This window comes from Solanum lycopersicum, chromosome 1 (genome assembly GCF_036512215.1).
Source record: "Solanum lycopersicum chromosome 1, SLM_r2.1".
Lineage (NCBI taxonomy): Eukaryota > Viridiplantae > Streptophyta > Magnoliopsida > Solanales > Solanaceae > Solanum > Solanum lycopersicum.
The window spans coordinates 90976115-90996649 of NC_090800.1; the positions used below are offsets into that span (position 1 = coordinate 90976115).

The following is a 20535-nucleotide window of genomic DNA, read 5'->3' on the forward strand; positions in this document are numbered from 1 at the left end:
TCTCATCTTGGAGTACTAATATTTATCTCAAAGCTTGGAGTACTTATGGAGCATGTGTTAGAAATCATATCCTAGCCTCCTTGAAAGCACTTACTTATAGTCGATTGAAATTTTAGATGATGTGAATTTTGAATTGAGTAAGTCGATTATATATGAATTCACATTATTGTTAACAACATCTTGAATCTGGATCACTTTATCTAAGCAAACTTAATACTATTATTTACATCTTTCTCTATATTTTATAAGATTCTTATCAATGTTTAAGATATTTATATAGTATTTTTTCAAAAAATAATAATTATCATTTCGCACAGAGAAATGGTATTTGATGTAAAAACTTGACCATATTAATGTCAGAAACAAGTATAAAAAGATAGTGAAAGTGAAAGAAACATATTTTTGAGTTTAGTCAGAGAAAATAAGAGGTACATATAATCCTGGATTTGATATTCGATAAAAACTAAAACATTAAACTTTTAAATCAATGCATTCATGATTGTGATGTATGTAGCATGTGCCAGTAGCTAGGCCTAGCATTAGCACAATAATTATAAGATTGGTCGTACTCCTTCCTTCCGTTACAAAAAAAAAATATTCTTATTTTTTTTAGTTCGTTTAAAAAAAAGAATTGACTCTTTTTTTTATAATATTTTAATTTTAACTTTTCACGTAGCATATTTAAGAGCACAAGATTAAAAGATATTTTGGTATATTTAACATAACTTTAATTTAAAATCATAACATTAAAAAATCTTCTTTCTTTTCTTAAATTCTGTTCCAAGTCAAATTAGATCAATCTTTTTAAAATTGAGGAAATACATAATCTATTAAGAATTATAATTTATTAGTTGGTGCTATTTACCATCTTTCATTTTTTCCCTTCCTTTAATAATATATTCATGTCTTTGAAACTTCTAAATTCACCTCTAACTATTTGAATTTAATTGTAATTTCCATTTTGACACCTTACTTAAAATTAGTATCTATTGAACAACACTTCGATATCTTTACGAGAGATCACTATATGTTGACTCATCGAGTATTTGAGGAGCCCTCCATTCGATTCCAGTATCCTAACTGGTCCCAAATGAAAATTATAACGTACACTATATTATTTAGTACTTCGTTTGTTCGATTATTTTTACTTATTTAATATTTTAAAAATAAAATTTTTATTTTTACCCAAAATATTTAATATATGAGGAGAACAAAATTATTTATAACATCAATAATTTTGTAAAACCTAAGACAATAATTTTCAAAAAACCTATTTTCCCGTATACCTAATATATGAATCAATTAATGTAGATATTAGGATAAAAAATGACCCACTATAACAACCTTGCGGTAAAGGCGGGATTAGCACGTGCGAGGCAGCTCGACGGCATTAGTTGAACTATTCATTTGGTTGTTTTTATCTTTTTTTTTCTTTGCAAGGTGGAAGCATCACAATGGAATTTTCCTCTTTCTTTTTTTTTTTCTAACAAGTTGAACATTTTTTTTGTCCCAGTTCAAAATTCACACTACGGAAAAGTTGATAGTCATAAAGTTGTTATCTACATGCACCTTATCTGGAACAATTGCTTTGTTTTTATGTATATATATATACTTGTTCTTTCTCATGCTTTGCTTACGCCTATTAAACGAATGCCTTTTGTCATTCTTGCACCAATTACCAACAGGAGCAAAAAGAATAGGTCAAATAATGAAACACCACACGCGGAGGCGCTCTTTAGTTTAATTGACTTCTTTTCTTGAAAATTCTTACTAGTATTCATTCCTTTTTTATTACTATGTGGATGATTGTGTACATTTTTCACATCTCGAATTGAATATCTATATTGACATCACTAGTGTGCTCAAGCACCCATTCATGTGTATAATCCAAAAACACAAAACAATTGATGTAGTAACATGAGCAAATATGGTAAAAATAGTACATGTCAAACTTCTATTCAGTCTTTCAAGGCACTGTCCTTTATGAGCCTCAGCACTCAAGCCCAACTTGGCTATAATTAGAACATTGCCCAATTCAGCATTTAGTCTAGGCCCACTACTACACCTTTCCAGTTGAGTTAAGTAGATTCTTTGATTGGGCTGCACAAAGTAGGAATGAGACCTCCTCTCATTTTAATCTGAGCCTGTAAATGATGTGTCTAACCAAGTAGGAAATTAGCCTATCATTGCTAAAGCTTAAATGGTGGGGAAATTTTTATGCAAATAATCAGTCAAATTTATTATTTTATCTTTTTTAAAGTGGTATACATATATATTATCAGTAGTTTTTTATTACATAAATTATATATTATACATTCGCAGTACATGTTTTTTTCCAGTGAAGAGGTTGCCAGATACAAAATTTTTGGCCATCGAATTTCTCAATGTATCAAAATATATATAAGTAATATAATGATGATATATATTACTTGTATATACAATTATGCGCGTGCGTGTATATATATATATATTATAAACTAATTGACAAAATTGTTAATTGTATAATCCCTTGGAATAATTATCAAGCTATCAACCTAATTTGATCTATTTCTATTAACAAAAATTGAAAAATTATCTTTAGATACGCTTTGCATGTGCAATAGGTATATAGGTCATTATCATATAATTTTCAAAATTCTGAACGTATTAATTTTATTTTATTTTTAAAAAAGAAGCAAAAGTACTCCATTTTAATATGCTAAACTGAAAGAAGAAAGGATTAGTAATTTAGTATTGCTTCATTTTAATATGCTAAACTAAAAGAAGAAAGGATTATTAATTTAGTATTATTGATTGAATAAACTGAATAGTGAGTAATTATAATTTTTTGTTCACCGTCTTAGAATGGAAACTGATGCAAACAGCAAAAGAGAAAGAAAAAAGAAAATAAGTGGAAAGTTCGAGATAAAAAATAAAAATAAAAAATAAAAATGAGAGAGGGCTCAAAATCATATAAAATGTTGAGACAAATTAGGGAGACTTTTTGATTCGAAAAATTGCTTCTTCGCATGTAACGGCCAACTGTATCGGAGTAATCTAGTCGATCATCGGAACTTTGTAGTAATCGCACTCACCGTCTTCCCCGCTGTTATCATCGGAGCTATCATCATGACCACCACCAATATCTCGTCCTTAGAAACAAGGTGAACAATTTCATTCTCTAATTTTACCCCATCACGTGTGTATGCTTGCATTTCAATTTGATCAAATGTAAATCCCGCCGTGTCTCCTTTTGTTATCGCGGTTTTTCTCTACTGGAAACTAAAATTTATGACATTTTACACTATTTTTGTCGATTATGGAGATTTTTAGAGTTGAGATTGCAGCTCGTTGTATCCGTTGATTCTGCTGCTTGATATTCCCGGTCGTTGATACTGAACTCACTTGTTTTTAGGTAAAATTATCTACTTTGGATTATCCCCGCTAAACTTGATGCTAAATTAATTAGACCGGCATAAGATAGTCAGATAGAGAGTGATTTGTTGTCCGCCTTCGTTGTAGCTGGTAGATATATGATAAAATTGTTTAACGCCAACGGATTTGCAGTTAACTACACGAGGCAGTGCTAAGGTCTGCGTACCTCCCCAGACCTCACTAGCGGGATAAAATTGTTGGCCATGGATTTGCAGATTGATATATAATCATGCCTGAATGTTAGTATCATTTTCAGCAATAGGGATATACTGAAGCATCTGGTCCAGAAATTAAGATACTAGTGGAATTTATGATTTTGCTCTATGCTCCATCTTATTCACGTGTCAAATAAGAGTGAAAAAGTAATACATTTACAATTTACTTTTATCTCTGAAGACATGATATAAGAAGGATAAATGACAAGTTTAAACATAATGGAAAAGTAAATTTGATGGCCTCAAAACTCTTAATCAACTTTGATCTCTGAAAACATGATTCTAAGTAAAAGATATGACAAGTCTAAGTAAAATGAAAATATAAACCTTAATCATGTTCCCTAAACTTTGACATGAAGCATGTTATGTCTCAGGGCTGACTTCCAGTGTAGCAATGCTGGGTTGACTTGCCCTTCTATTTGATAACAGGGCTGATGCTTTATTTTTGTGTAAGTTTTATTGTTATTGCTTTATAATGTTCCTGACAAAGGGTTTGGAATTTGCTATTTTCTCAAATTGGGTCCAGGTACATGTATTCTTGTCAGGCTAGAGGAGTTCCACCTAATAAACAAGTTCTGTCAGCTCTTTTCAAGGTTTGTGATACTGTAGTTGTCCAGTGTTTACAACAATCTGAAATGCCGATGTTACTATAATTTCATGCTTACAATACTTGATTTCACTTGCTCAGCCTTTGATGTAGACATCTAACTGCTGAATATCTTCGGGGAAAAGATGATTTTTTGTAGAATCTATATTGGGGAAACATATGAATTGATATTTGTTTCAAGAAACTATTTTCTTCCAGATTCTAGATAAATGTATTTCCTGGTTTGGGTCCATAAGTGTGGCTAATGCATGATAAAGGGATATGCTTACTGTTACTTGGTAGATGAGTTCCTTCATCCTTCTCAGTACTAGCCATATCTTTTGTGATTTTTGCTCCAGAATGTGCTACTTGTTCGTCGTCTATTTAATCTGAAATCTTACATTCTTACATCCCATATTGCAACCCAGGCCAAACTGAAAAAGGCCCGCCATGAGGTGTCTATCTTAGTGATTTTGCTGGATGACATCAAGGATGCTGATTTCCACCCACTACTCGATTTGTTGACGGAAGCTGATCTTTCTGAGATTGATGCAGTAGATATTATAAATAGATCTGTCTGCATCCTGAGTTGGGAGTATCTTCTTGCTTTAATGCGTGTCAGCAGTAGGAAGCTTCGAGTTGTTGATATCCAGGATATATTGTTTGGAAAGGACTTCTTGCTGTACGTATTGCTACAGTTGTATATTGTATTCCTAACTCTTTGCCACAATTGATAATATGTTTTGCTTTGCCACAGATGCAACCATATTTTGAATAAGTATATTTGAAAAGTAGATAAACAAATGCATTAAACAGTATGGATTGAACACACCTTTCAGTTATGAAATATGAATTGCATCTGTTGGTTTCTTGCTAACATATAGACTATCTCATCTATTACCTGTAAAACTTTTTCCGCTTAGAATTCTATATTTATGTGTTTCATGAGAGATGTTTTAGTTTTTACTAATATATACAGGAGGAGTCAGCACATGGTACTAAATTTATTTTACCTTTCTGGATGGGGTTAAACTCATAAGAAAAGAATATGAAACATTAATTCTGTCCGCCAATCAGACTTTACCTTCTAAGATTTGTAACCGTCTCAGAATATTAGGTACATGCACGATACCGGGTTGTTTGAATAACTGCCATGAAGATGTTATGAAAAATGAAACTTCTATAAAGAAGATGTAAAGTAAAACAAAATACCTTTAACATTTAGAAGAACCTTATTTACCAAACAATTAGAAGAACCTTATTTACCAAAGATCAAGTTTAAAATCTGTGAGCTTAGCAGGGTAGGAGCCAAGTGGGTGGAAGGGGTTAAAATTGTGTGTATATATATATAGATCTTCAATCTCCTTGGCTTCTTTGTGTGTTTTTCTTTTTATATTTTGAACCCCTTTACTGAAAATCCTAGCTCCGCCATTGGCCTAGCTGGTGTATATTGAAAATCTTTAGATCATCTACTTGAAATATATTTAGAATTAGATTGAACAGAAGTATAAAGGAGAAAGTTGTTTTGTATCAATTATTCATTAGATAAGCATGTCACTATTTCTAAATCGAATGATTCTAAAATTGATAAATTTCTGTTGTAGTGTGAGTGTTCATTTTTCCCCATATTTTGGCTGATGCATATATTTCTTTTTCTTTTGTTTTGTTTAGGCACAATGTGAAATCGATAGGTTCTCCTTATGCAGTTATTAAGTTGATGTGCATTCATTTCCTTTAGATATGTTTTTCAGGGATCTTGCTCAACGCGGCTTACCATGCCAAATCCTAAATCTGAGGTCCTCCCATTTCCGAAAGCTCAACATGATTGGGAATTTTGCGCGGATGCACACTCTTAATCTAGATTTCAGTGCATCACTTACGAATTTCCGTGAAGACTGTTTTACCTGCATGCCAAATTTGAAGTTCCTTTCATTGTGTGAAACAAGAATCACTAATTTATGGACTACCACTGCTGCACTTGCGAAACTCCCCGCCTTAGTTGAATTACGCTTTCAGCATTTCTTACAGGATGATGAAGCACGGAAGCATGCTGCATCAGATAGAAGGAATGATTACTGGGATTCAGATCATATGCAGACTAGTATTCATGATGAAGCACCATCAGTTAGTGGTGAAAATATCATGTATAGGATTTTTAATGAAGAAGACCAATATTTGAATAATACTGATATGAATCTTAATATGAGTAGCGAAACAGAAGATTCATCTGATGACAGTGAAGTGGACTTTTCAAGTCAGGATCGTGAAACGAGTTTCATGGAACTCTTGCCAGATGTACCTCCTGGTTGGGAGGATCTGCTTAATCTGCGAAATGAGGTATACAACATTTATTTTTGTATTATTGTTACATATATAACTTTTCATGGGCACTTGACCATTTTCCCCTTCTTATTTAAATTGGACCTGGAAGATCAGTGATATAGATAACAGAAATACATATTACTCCTTCTCGTAGCTTTTTTCTCTATTTCTTTTTCTTTTCTTCTAATCTTGATATCCAAAAACGAGGGAGTTGTAGTTACAAATTATCCCATCTTTAACATCATCATCTGTCTGCTTCAACGAGCTGCTTTAGCTTTGCATGCTAAAACTTGATTTCACTGCCTAACCCATTCCTCAGTGCCCCGTATTTGAGTGGGGAAAAATGACAAATTGTCTTTTTATTGCATCATGACAGGTTTCTTTTGGAACGTTGGAGATGCAGGATGACGAAGAACCATTCTTCCGTTTGTCTGACACACGGCTTCCTTACATTACCCCAAAGAAGTGTATATCTCATAATCCTTCACCGATATGTTTTGAAAAATTCTACCGTGAGTACATGATAGCTTCACTGCCAAACCTGAAAATTCTAGATAACTTGCATATTAGGAAGGTTGACAGAGAAAAGGCCATATTGATCTTCTCAGAAAAATTTGAGCACCTGCCGTATAAGAGGAAGTATAAGGAGAGTGTTGTCAGCATTCTGCAAAAGCGTGAGATTAGAGCAAACCATACTCATGGGCCCTCTCCTAGGAGAAAGTCGCAATACTTTTATTCTAGATCATTGTCTGCTGCAAAAGTTGGTTCTGTTGCTTGGCCTTCCCTTCGTCCCCTCTCGATCGTGGGCACCACAGCAAGAGATGATCAAAGAAGTTACCGACCACGCCAATTTGAGTATCATCCATCTGATGCAAGCCTTATGGTTTTTGGAACACTGGATGGTGAAGTAATTGTTATCAACCATGAGAGTGAAAAAATTGTCAGTTATATTCCCTCACTTGGAGCAATGAACAGTGTTCTGGGTTTATGCTGGCTCAAAAATTATCCCTCCAAGGTATATTATATAAAAGGTGTAAGTTGTGACTGTATCATGTGAAGTAATCAGCTGGGAATTGTGTTCCTTGAAATCCTAATCTGTGCGTATATGCTCCTTGCTGTTTCTGGTTTACGCCTGATACTATTTATAATTTCGACCCCCATCGTGGTTCATTTCTTGAGTAATGTCATCCGAACACTGAATAATAACCCATCTTTTGGGCGCATCCAGAGGTTGTAATTCTCAAGTAATATCGAAGGGATTTGCCTATGTCATGGAAGTCGATTTCTTTATGATAAATTGCCATTTTTCCTCCTGGTTGTTTCCGTGAACTTTTCTGCAGAGCAATTGTCAGCTGCTGTCTAAAAGATACATTCGCCATGCATATTGTTTTTTGGTGTTGTACGCTTAACCATGCCAAGTCATTGAACTTGAGCAACTGCCTGTTTTGATAAAAATCCTTATGTTTTTCTCAGGTCATTGCTGGTTCTGATAACGGTTCACTTAGATTATATGACATCCGGTTGATGTCTACAACAGCCACAGGCAGTCATCAGAGTGCAGGTTCAATTATGTTTGATGACTTTGACCAGTTAACGTCAGTTCATGTCAACTCTACCGATGAATTATTTCTTGCAAGTGGATACTCAAAACATGTTGCTCTGTACGACATTAGCAGTGGCAGACGGTTGCAGGTGTTTGATGATATGCATCGAGAACATATAAATGTCGTTAAATTTGCACACCACTCTCCATCTATTTTTGCCACTTCATCATTTGATCGGGATGTTAAGTTGTGGGATTTAAGACAGAAACCAAACCATCCTTGCTACACTGCTTTAAGTTCTCGTGGAAATGTGATGGTTTGCTTTTCTCCTGATGACCAATATCTTCTTGTCTCAGCTGTTGACAATGAGGTAATTTGTTATAAGTCAAGAGGTTTTGTCCCATTTACCATGAATTATGCTTCAGATCTCTGCTCTTATTGTGCTTGTCTGGAGCTTTTTTGTGATCTGTCCCTGTTACAAAAATTTCAATGCATAAACACAGAGAAATCATATCATATAACATATTTTTATTAAAACTAACCATATTCTAGTTCCTGGATTTCACCATCTTAAATGGACTTCCGCCATCAACCTCATATTCTTTAATCAAGGCTAGATAGTAGCGAGAGACTGAGTTCAATCTGATAAAATCATCAAATTGCTGTTGGGAAATGACTTGTTAATGTGGATACATATTTGTCCAAACCTCACATTGGAAGAGAAACATGGAGAAAAGTGACCTATATGCACTAGCCGCTACACAAAGAATTGGCCAATGGAACAGGAGAAAAGAGACTTAAGAACTGGCTAAGCTCTACAGAATGGGGATTGCTGTATAATACCTACAGCAGAGCTTCTATTGAGGGTGAAAGGAAGAGGACAATCATTCAGGATCAGCTTCCTGGAATATCCCAGGCGGCATGTTCCTGTGAAACCAAAGATTGATATGCAAAAAGAAGCAAGAACTCCTAAAGCATTTTAAAAATTCTTATTTTATGATTCTTCTCTAACAATTTTGTTAAAGGATCTGTAAAGCTTTTAGTCAGTCGTTATTTACTGAGGAATAACTTCTTCTTCCCCTAATTTTCTTTGACAAGCCGAAAAAACTTTGAACTTTGTTTCATAAAAATTATGGCCCACCATTCATGTGGAGGAGTTCTAGGACTATTCTAAGAGGAATATGTACTAAACTGACATAATACGAAGTAAAATGAAAAGATTTATGGAAGGACTTTTTTTATGGATATATATATGTCACAAAACGTCATCCTTTTCCAAGATTTATTGAGAAGATGGAAAAATTATTGGCAGGTGAAACAACTGTTAGCTGTTGATGGGAGGCTCCATCTAGATTTTAGTATTACTTCAACAGGGAGCTCTCAGAATTACACGCGATCTTATTACATGAACGGAAGGGATTATGTCATCAGCGGAAGCTGTGATGAACATGTAGTCCGCATCTGTTGTGCTCAAACGGGTAGGCGGCTTAGAGATGTATCATTGGAGGTAACCTGGTTTATTGATTGTCACACTTCAATAACCTTCCTTGCTTTTCTACCATGTCTTGCATATTTAACTGATTCGACAAGGCGATGATTAATTTTACCATCATAACATCATAATTGCCACTCGATGCTATTTGACTTAGATTACATCTTCATGTTTCTCAGGGAAAAGGTTCAGGAGCTTCAATGTTTGTCCAATCCTTGAGGGGTGATCCTTTCAGAGTAAGTCCTCTTTTCACGTAACAAGTTTTTTCTACTTCTCTTTTCTTTTTATTTTTAATGTAAAAATGCCTCTACTAGTTTTTAAGAGAATTAAATTCCTCTTTCCATGTGTCAATTGACGAAATTAGATAGCAGTTTATATTAACATTTGGAATTGTAATAATATATCTAATAGCAATCAGTAACCTAATGGGTCTTACATCATCAGTGAAGAGGGTCTGATTAGATTGTTTCAATCTGTCCAGAAATTGTTCTCGTGTGTGAGCACATGGGAGAGAGATTTTAATGTTGAAAAATATTTTTATAGATCTGGAGGCTTTTGCTTCCAATCTATTAACACGAGGGGAAAAAAAGAAGACGTAAACTAGTATATCCAGCACTCAAGTTTTTCAACTTATTTATCCCCATGAATCTGTCAAAAGGCTTAGTGTCTTAAAACTTCTATTTGGAAGGGAACATTTGGGTTAACGAGGAAATTTCAAATGACATGATTCAAGTGTCATTTGAAATAAACACCAACTAGAAACGATCTGTGTGACTTAAGGACCTTTTTCCCCCTCAAATTGATGATCTATAAGCCTCTTAGTATGCAATACATAGTATCTACTTGTCCATCTAAACAGGTCTAGTGTGCCAGATGTTTAGTTGGACCAAGCTAGAAGTTGAAATATCTTTCATGAAGCTTCTCATGCAACCTTAACTTGGCACTTGTATTGGTTGAGATCAGTTCAATCCAGTGTTGAAAGCAGATACAGCAATAAGTCAATCCCTCAAATCACAGAACTGTACTGATATTATGTTGTTTTCAGGATTTTAGCATGAGCGTTTTGGCAGCCTATATACGTCCAAGCTCAAACTCAGAAATTGTTAAGGTTCAATTCACTGCCTTGACAAGTCGATTTTTGACATTGAGCCTGTTATTTCACCTGGGTGCATTATATTCTTTCATGGATATGATGCAGGTAAATCTGTTGGCATCAACTGACCAAGACAAAGGGCACTTGTACACTCGGCATTCTCATCCACTATGTAGTAGCGGAGGCTGATCTTTCTGCAGTCACATTTCATCAACTTAAAAAGGTACTTTAATGGTTTCTGCAGTAATCTTTGTAGATACAATGTAGACTAGCTAGGTATTGTAGAAAAGTTTGTAGGACAGCAATCGTGTAGATGGTTGCTTCAACTATCTGTTTTTCTGTTTGATCAACCTCATGTATGTTGTAACATTTGTATAAAGTAGAGTGCTAATTTATGAGACATCTAAACTGGTTGTGCACGACTAATAACACTACTGAAGTGTCTCTTCCTCCTATGTTCGCTCATTTTTATACCAATATCAGATATTGTAAAGACTAGCATTCTAAGCTGTTGACGGCGGTTTCAGTCCTAAAATTTGCGATGTGTTTAAATTAACAATCTATAGTTGCACTTGTAACATACCAAAGTCTCAATTTAGGTGCAGTTTGAGTAGTGAAGAAAGAAAGAAATATAACGTTACATAGATAAATATTTTATGTATCCAGAAGCTTCTCTTAATTTGGGTTTTGAAAACACAAGCATTAATTGGTTTGTGTACTTGTATGTTGATCCAAATTAACAAAATCGGTGCCATTTTAGAGTGGGAGTGATTCCTGGCTATAGAGAGAGACCAGTTCAGCCCAAATTATCTTTTAATACACAAAAAGATGAATCAACCCTTGCTGTTTTTTGCACGTAAAGACAAAATGTGCAAGCTCATATATTACATACAAAAATGAATAAGGTGTACATTGTGGATTTACGTCATACAATAATGTGCCATCACCATCAGAATATGGCACCGCACGCCCAGTTTCAGAATGATATAAAGATTAAGTGATGAGGCAATTGGATGTACGTTTTCTCTTTGCAGAAAAATCCGTGTACTGACCTCGCTACACAGCTGTCTCTGCACACTCTCCTGACTTCTCTGCTGCCAGCGCCCAATTTGTTTTGAATTTCAAAAACAATAAAAAATTCAAATGGCTCCATCGAAAACATCTCCACATACAAAGGTGAAGGGTGAGATATGTGTATATTCTACGGCTATATTAGAAGAATTACACCGAATATGTTATTATTGTTGTTATAGTTATAATTTATTTTTAAAAAAATATGCAAAGGAGCAGAGCTTAGATAATAATCCATTATTAGGAAGGTGCATGTTCAAGATTTAAACTCCAAGTAAGTGTTGAGATATATGAAAAATGGACAGAAATTTTCTATTATGGTTTGAGTCGAAGTAATTAGGTGTGGAATTATTCGCTGTTAGTAAATATTATATTTATATAGTGCAATGACTTGCATAACGGAGACCCCTTCTACAAATGTCATGTGACTGCTTCAGTCGTGGAGCCAAGAATTCACAAAAAGGAAACTTTTTTTAATAAAAGTACAAAAATGTCAAAAAAAAATTTAAAATCATGATTTGAAGTAATTGTCAAACACTGCAGTATATAAGAAAGATTCAATAATATATATATTATCTTTAAAAAACCATCGTTACCGTATTGACATAGTATAATTCAGTTGCATGTAAAAATATTTTCTTAAACCAAGTGTACATTAATGCAATACGCTGATATTGTTTTAAAACTTGTAATGTAAATTTAACATTAATTCTGAACAGATAAGAAAACTCTCATAATATTCACAACTCAACTGATGAGAACCTATCTTTTTACTTATTTGAGAACCCGTCCGTTATTGAGGAATATAAAACAAAATATAAAACAAAATAAAAACAAAATAAAAAATAAAATAAACCCTGCGACGGGTCTATAAATGCACTGTAGCTCCTTTTCTACTTTGTCTTAAAATTTCTTAGTTTTCAAAGAAACATTTCTTGAGTTGAGAGAGCCAAAATGAAGAGGTTTTTGGTAGCTTTTATGTTGCTCTTTGCTCTGCTTTTGACATCCTCCTTTCTTCAACCTGCAACTGCCAAATCAGGTAAATATCATCGCCATTCACTCTTGCACAACTTCAAATTTAAAAACCTTGAACACTAAAGCTTTCGCTATGCACATTTTTTTTTTTAAAAAAAAGCTAAATTATATTTAGTCTGTTAAACACGTGTTCTTTTGCCACACAATAACCCTAATCGATATGTCAATGTTTTGAGCACAAAAATTCTTTTATGTTCGTAATAATAATAATAGAAGTTGAGCTCAATTCAATGTTGTATGGTACAGTGTACTGCACGCAGAAATGCGAGGCTCGGTGTTCCAAGGCAGGACTGAAGGATCGGTGCGTGAAATACTGTGAGTTATGCTGTGCAAAGTGCAAATGCGTTCCAAATGGGACTTATGGAAATAAGCATCAATGCCCTTGTTATAGGGACATGAAGAACTCTAAGGGAAAGCCCAAATGTCCTTAGAAATTATAATAATAATACTCCTAGTTACCACATTTCTCATCCTGCTTTGCTTTCTGCATCTAGAACTTTCAAAATTTTCAGAGAATAAGAGCTCCTCTAGGACTTATTAATGTTTGTATGCAATGTAAGTGTGCTTATAGAAAATTGAGATGAACTCTGGACTTCAATTACTCCCATTTCTTTTTACTCATCAATCTCACTACTCAGTTATTCTTGATTCAAGATGTTATTTAGAAACATTTATCGAGGTGTGCAAACTGACAGCGAATTATTTTTAAAAAAGAAAAGAAAAAAAGAGGTACCTATTTGAAGTACTTATAAATCAATAATTAGCAAGAGAAGTAACGAATGTTCAGGCATCTAAGTGAGGTTAATTTCACAATATAAAGCCAAAAAACTGTTTCTAGAGCCCAACATACTACTCCAAAAGAAAGGGAAAAGGGGGGAGAAAATTAATGAATAAGCATTTGTTCTTCACTGATTATATTAAAATGAGTTCTGAACAGTACATCCTGAACATCTTTGTACTAGTTCAAAGCCTTAAAATACTCTCTTACTCCCATCTAGTTATACATCAAATAACATATTTTATATGCTATCAAGAGTCCACAGACGAGCATTACTAAATCAAAATAACAAGAGTAGACATACTTGACAGACTAGCATGATGACAAATTCTATCGAATATTACATCAAATAATTACAGAATCACCTACACCATTTGCAGACCCATATTTCAGCCAGCACACTGTAGTCAAACAAACTCGCCTATTTACAAAGTCAACCAAATTAAACCAGACAAGTGCTCCATCAACTTGCTTATTGAAACCTTTCTTGGCCTTGTTTGGCTAAAAACAAGTGTAATCAACTTGCTAATTGCTCAAACCTTCGTTCTTTAACCCACATGGCAAGGATAACAGTTCAGTAAGCTCCACCCGGTATTCTAGACCCCTAAGATAGTGCCCTAGTAGCATGCACCTGATGAATTATCAAGGGACAAAGTCAAAGTTCCTATCTTTAAATACCAAGTAGGAGTAGTGAAATTCAGCATCCAGCTCAAAGCCAGTAAACCCAGTGGTTATCAAAATAGTGAGAGAAGCTAGTACAAACAGTTTGATATCATGAACCAACACAGCAGCACATAAGACATTCAACAAACAGAGTAGCATGGGTAACAGATGTCTAACGTTACATGATCACAGGAGCTCATTCAGACAGCTAACAATCTGGTAGATGAGTAACATATGCATAAGATTGACAGGAAGACATCTGATCAAACCAGAAAGAGAAAGACTAAAAATGGGGAAAGCAGAGTAAGGATTGCAGCTAAGCTAATACAGTTTGGAGCAAGTAAAGCATTTGATTCATACTTGTACATTAATATATTTGCAAACCTAAGCATATAGATCATTGAGAAAGTGTTCTCACCAAAACAACAGACGAGCCAAATAATCTCGAGTCAATGATATCTGAGGTTGGAAGTGAATGGATGTGTTCTCAACAAGATCGATGGAATCTTCAGCTCCAACATTTACAGTTCCTGCAGAGTTATTTTCTGATAGATCAGGAGCCTTAGAATGCATTCTGGGGGATAGAGTTGCGAGTAGTCCATGGACTACTGAACGGATGGTCTCCTTTACTTCCAGGGATGTTGGTTCTGATAGCTCAGCAACCTGCATTGATGTTGAATTGTTGATAGTGAGCAAAGCAAAGACAAAGGAAGACAATTAGATAGGAATAAGGAAGATATAAGTTTCCTGATTTCCAATTCTGAAAGGAAGAGTGTGAACAACCAAGAGATCACACAACTACAATTACAGGGAAGCGAAAGAACGCATATCAAGAGACAGCAAAAATATAGAATAAGTCGAGATTAATAGAAACTATTAATGGAAAAAAACAAGCTGCAATGTTTGTAAAATCAATTAACAACATAAGATAGATTCTCCCTACCCTCAATAACAAAACTATACAATAGAAAGAATAGAGAGAACAAGTGCACTGTGTGATACGTGGGTCAGGCGCACATCACAGATTTGCACCTGCCACAAACAAAAGCCTAACATTTAAAGTGGAGAAGGGTAAGTGGCAAGGCCCATTATCCACTGAGTTTTTAACAGAATGCCACCGGCCACTTGGGGAGTTCTTGGACATCTTTAAGAAAAAAAAGTAGGCGAGAAGCATTTTTTTCGTAGTTCTTTATCTGTGTGAAAAAGAAGAACTTGAATAGGTGATTTCACTTTGAACCCCACATATATCTTTTACTTTGTCCATATTCTGTGGTCTCCTTTAGAGACAGAAAAAGTCCAACTAACAAGGTCCTCTTCCGTTCTGAAACCTAAGGCTTTTTTCATAACCTTATCCCACCCCTTCTGTCCCTAAAATCCATCCAAAAATAGACTAATACTAAAAAATTTGTCTTAAATTGCTTCCATAACTTTTAGTTTCATTGACATCCAGCACATCAGTAAGTCTAGCAAGAACCATATTATTTTCCTCCTTTTTTATGGTTATAAGCAACAAGAACTCTAATGTATCCAAGCAGATTAATGGAAAACAAAGTTGGAGCAATGGAATACATCTTTCCTGTATCGTTTTGAATCTGTCACCTTGCTTGAATATTTCTCACATACGTAAATGCTTATGCAAATGATCCATATAAGCAACTAACTTGGGTAGCTTAGCCAAATTATTTTCACATACATAAAATGCTTATGCAAAAGATCCATATAATCAACTAGTTAGGGTTAGCTGTTGATACACCTACATTATGTTTAGAATTTGCTTTTTTTTTTATCATACAAAGATTTATATGTCAGCGAAAAATATAAAGAGCCTATTGAAATTTGAAACGAAAGGGTCCAAATGGAACAAAATGGATACTGAAATTCATACAGCAAACATCGGCTAGCTTGGCTTGACTCTTGAGACGTAGTAGTAGTCATTATTAGAGGATAAACTTCTTATGGAGTTGTAAGAAAAGGACAGTTGACATGTTATACAGGAAAAGAACCATTACCTTCTCCGGAAGCAATGATCTTAAGTAGTCCAACAACTCATTCTTCTCCTCACCTACAAATTGTTGCATCTGAAGAGCTGCACTTTTCCTCTTAACTTCACGAAGTTCCTTCAACACACAGAAACAACAGACATGATAATTTATTGTTCGGACAAGATGAAAATATTTAAACAAGGTATTCTAGAAGCAAACCCTATACTTCAAGGGATCTAAACCATGAATATAAGGAGTACACTCTATTCGGCTGGAGTAAACAACAAACTGTAAATAACTTCTATCAGTTTTTTGACTTTGTCAGCTCCTTAGTAAGCATGTGGAAGATCTCTGTACTGGTACTAACCCCTTTGACTTTTGCTTGTAATTTTCAGCATCGGTGGGTGCAGTCTTAATGAAGTTTTACTTTCCTTGATTAAAAAAAGAATATAATGTGCATACACTGGAGTGCTGATTCTACCTTTTTGTAAGACGCTAAGCGAGTCTGTAGGTCTAATATGTATTGCTGAGCTTCAGGGGTCATTTTACCAAAGTCTGGAATATCACGTGAAAGTTCACTCTTTCCTTCTGATGTTGGTTGTTTCTGTTCAGATTTTTTGCTCGATATATTTTCATTCAGCAATTTCTCATCTCCAACTTTGGAATCTTCAGGCTTTTGTCTACCAATGTTTCCATCATATATTTCAATGTTCTTTTCAAGACAAAGCCTGTACTCAGCATTCCGTAGTGTATACCTGCAATATTACAATGGATTGCATTTTATGCTACATGTCACTACAAGCATCGAGTTGAATGAGCAACAGAAGCAATTCAAGCTCCTTTTGCTAGAATTTTGTAAGAATAGTTCATTTCTTCCATCTCACGCTGTTCCATTTTTTTTCAGTTTCCTTATTTGCATAACAAAAAAAGAGAGGAGGAATATAGTGTTTGAGGTAACAAAAAAATTGATGCAGTTTAAATCTAACACAACTGTATCCATCGAGTGTTTTAGGTATTACATCGTCTATCCTTTTCAACGTTATTAAAATTTTACACAACAGGATGCGTCTTTTTATTTACTTATCAAATAAAAATGGTTGCAGTCAGTAGGATTTCAATTGTCCTGAATAGGAGAAATGATACACCCATGCTAAAGAAAATAAAGAAAAAGGAAAGAGTGGAGGTGGCTGATCATGTTAATTATACTCCCAAAAGAAAATGGGTATTAAGTAAGATGGCCATACTGGCTATAATCTTAACCAAATCTTCTTTCCTCTATCTTTGTGTTGATCCCTAAAACTAAATACTACTAAGAACAAATATGGTGAGGTTGTGGGCAAGAGGTGCTCATGCTAAAAGATAAAGCATACCCAGTCATCATTGAAGAGATCAAAAGCTTGGAGATTGGTTCCCACAAAGCTTCAATTAGAACTTGAAACTGGTCTGATGGAAGCAAGCCCAACATGCCTGATATAGTTCTTTTCATTGCATCAATGGTAGTGGGTGGTACATCTTTTTGAATAAGGCTCACATCCAGTGGCTCTATCTCTTGTATCAAGTTTGAGAGGACTGATTTCTGGTAAGAAACAAAGACAAAAAAGAAATAGAAATCTTTAATCAAGTTCAGAATTATGATAACATTTCCTAAACGGAACAATTTCCAAGGTTGGTTATTTGTGAAAGAATAATCATCAATTGTGCAACAAATAGAAGGAACTAGGAAGTACAAACAACGAGCAAATCAAACTTTTAACCCAAGTCATTATTATGAGAATACTAGTTTTTCTAATGCAGTAAATAAAACCTAAAACATTTTGTAGTACATCAACAAGTAACAAACTTAAAGAACATGAATGCAACTCAACTCCAGCTATGATTTCTGTTGCTTTTGCCTACACAATAGTACATAAAAGTACTTTTTGAGAAAAATATAATAGCTTTGCTGAATAAGACAAATGTCAAACTCTTCAGTTAGTGATCAACAAATTTCAAGCATTTTCATTTCCCGTAATAAGTTACAGGATGAAAGATCATAAGCAGCCATGAATCAACCTAAGGATCAGCTCTCAATGCATCAACTCTACGTGTTTAAAATGAAAAAAACTCTAAAGCCAAACTACTTTCTCTTTAGTTAAGACTCATCTCCCAACTAACCAGAGAGCATCCAGGATTAAAAGGCAACAAATACACCAGTGACATATTTACATAAATTTCTTCTAAACTAGTCCTTTAAAGTTCCAATATGTGTACACATTTGTCCAAGCTCAACAATATGCTAAATTCACCTCTAAACCAAACAGTTCTCATTTAAAGTCAGGAGGTGACATTAGTTGATTGAAGCTAAAAATGATCACAACCACAAATCAACCTCCGCTTGGCATAATTAGCCAATTGATTTCCATGTATAGAGAGCGATGAGGCAACCTAGTTTAAGTTTAGCAGCAAACAACAGTTACTCAACTACTACGAAAAAACTGTTGATACAGACATACATATTAAACCAAATCAACAAAATCAAAAGAAAAACAAAACTAAAATACCAGGATATGCAAATTCAATATCTAAAGTAACCTTGGATCGAGAATTCTGGTTGCTGGCACTGAAATCATCGGCCGAAGAAGCAGAAATTGAAGCAGTTCTTAAGGGCAAAGATTTATTACGAATTTTGGTTGAACGAGAGGGAAGAGAAGAAATAGTTAGGCGTTTGAAATGGCGTATTGGTTGAGGAGAAGTAGAGAGGGAGAAGGAGAAGGCTGCCATTGACAACCACTACTGCTCCTCTCTCTGCCCTCTTTCCGATCCAAAACCAGGAAAGCTGGTATATATCCGACCCGACCCGAAAAGGACGACCTTAATGGCCTAATTGCTCCGTAAACACATTCAAAAGATCTAAACGTGTGGATAGATAACGAAGATTATAAAAAAATGGATGATCTGATAAATATTACTACTTTAGAATGATACAGGCACTGGCAATTCCTGACTTCGAGTCCTAACTCTTAGTCGCGCATCAGCCGTGAATAGAAGAAGTTTATGTGGCATATAAGCTCTTTTTTTCGGTTCAGCTTTAGTAGTGTTTACTGTGCGTTAGCCCGATATATTTCTTTTTTAGTTTATTTATGAAAGAATGATTTATTTATTTTTTAGCGATATTTGAATTTTAATTTTAGACAAGACATGTTTAAGATTAAAAGATATTTTGATACATTTGACATAACTTTAAATTATAATCATAAAATTAAAACTTTTTTTTTTTTAAATTTCATTTCAAATTTTAAACGGAAAGAGTAAATACATTTGGCGCTATTATTTTATTTTTATCATCGTAAGTAAAAATTTGTACTGCACATAACTTGAGAACTAGACATTTTACTAGAATAATAGAAAATTATGATTTTACAAGTAACACTAGATAGTTTATGATGTTACTTGTAATTTTTGTTCTGCTTAAAATTTTATCACTCACAATTTATTTGATATAATAATTTTTTATTTACAATACAATTTAACTATTCTTGCATTATTGTTCACAAGTCATGATGGATTAATAAATTTGTGTTATTTCAAGTCATATTAGGCGATGATGCATTATTATAAGTATATTCTTTATTTTTCACAGTTTATGATGAATGTTGTGTGACTTTGAATATGATCTTCAGTATACCTATCTTTGAATTAACCACAACTCACAAGTTATGTTGATTGAAAATTTATCACGTTAAACCAACAAGATCTTCATTTTATATTTTTTAATTATTTATAAACATGTTAATTTAAGAACACTGATTTATGTTATTATTCAATTGTTCGTAAGTTATGTCAAATTAATAAAATATAATATTGTATTCATTATATTGAATATATAATGAATTCAAATTCAAAATTTCTTAATTATATATTAAAATAATATTTATCCTCTAACATAATTTTTAATATATATAGTTTCATGTTTTCATTTGGCTAAAGAATGAAGCTAAATACTTCGATCCCTAAAGATGACACCTGGTGGAATGGAACACAAATTGACAAGTACATTTCCAAAATGGGCCAGACAAGCCTAGTATTTTGTGTTGGCAATACATACTTGATTAGCCCACTTAAAAAGCTACAGGTCCTTGACTCCTTATTGGACTAGGAACTAATTTAGCTAGAATGCCCATTTACAATATTCCTCCTAACATATATAGTTTTTTTTTCAAAATTTACTTTTAAAAATCAGTTACACGCTTAAACTATTATGATAATTTATTATACACTTTAATATTTAAAAGTGAATTTGTTATCACCCTGAGATGTATAACGCCAATCTCACATTATATGATATATTATACTTGCTGTCA

At 34.0% G+C, this 20535-nt stretch overlaps 3 protein-coding genes across 6 annotated transcripts; 2 read left to right on the top strand and 1 right to left on the bottom strand.

Moving 5' to 3' along the window:
* Positions 1 to 1635: 1635 nt before the first annotated feature.
* Positions 1636 to 11121, top strand: LOC101246386 (protein DWD HYPERSENSITIVE TO UV-B 1). 4 transcript variants are annotated; one of them, XM_010316898.4, is made up of 11 exons: positions 1636 to 3143; positions 3313 to 3394; positions 4156 to 4222; positions 4644 to 4897; positions 5967 to 6552; positions 6914 to 7552; positions 8011 to 8451; positions 9394 to 9588; positions 9753 to 9809; positions 10619 to 10681; positions 10772 to 11121. In XM_010316898.4, exons 3-11 carry the CDS (start codon positions 4160 to 4162, stop codon positions 10853 to 10855), a joined length of 2382 nt encoding a protein of 793 aa, XP_010315200.1. In that variant the 5' UTR covers positions 1636 to 3143; positions 3313 to 3394; positions 4156 to 4159; the 3' UTR covers positions 10856 to 11121. The 4 variants fall into 4 exon arrangements, with proteins under 4 accessions (XP_010315200.1, XP_010315199.1, XP_010315201.1 ...); XM_010316899.4 differs by having other exon boundaries at positions 2915 to 3143; positions 3305 to 3394; XM_010316897.4 differs by lacking the exon at positions 3313 to 3394 and having other exon boundaries at positions 2807 to 3143.
* Positions 11122 to 12585: 1464 nt separating this feature from the next.
* On the top strand, positions 12586 to 13373 carry LOC104645411 (peamaclein). Its single transcript, XM_010316900.4, has 2 exons — positions 12586 to 12776; positions 13019 to 13373. Exons 1-2 carry the CDS (start codon positions 12692 to 12694, stop codon positions 13201 to 13203), a joined length of 270 nt encoding a protein of 89 aa, XP_010315202.1. The 5' UTR covers positions 12586 to 12691; the 3' UTR covers positions 13204 to 13373.
* A 282-nt stretch (positions 13374 to 13655) lies between these two features.
* LOC101246672 (DUF760 family protein) lies at positions 13656 to 19210 on the bottom strand. The gene is made up of 6 exons (NM_001321695.1): positions 18767 to 19210; positions 17566 to 17771; positions 16677 to 16950; positions 16223 to 16330; positions 14632 to 14876; positions 13656 to 14181 (listed from the first exon to the last, which is right to left on the bottom strand). The coding sequence occupies exons 1-6, from the start codon at positions 18953 to 18955 to the stop codon at positions 14076 to 14078; spliced, it is 1128 nt and encodes a 375-aa protein (NP_001308624.1). The 5' UTR covers positions 18956 to 19210; the 3' UTR covers positions 13656 to 14075.
* Between the last annotated feature and the right edge of the window lie 1325 nt (positions 19211 to 20535).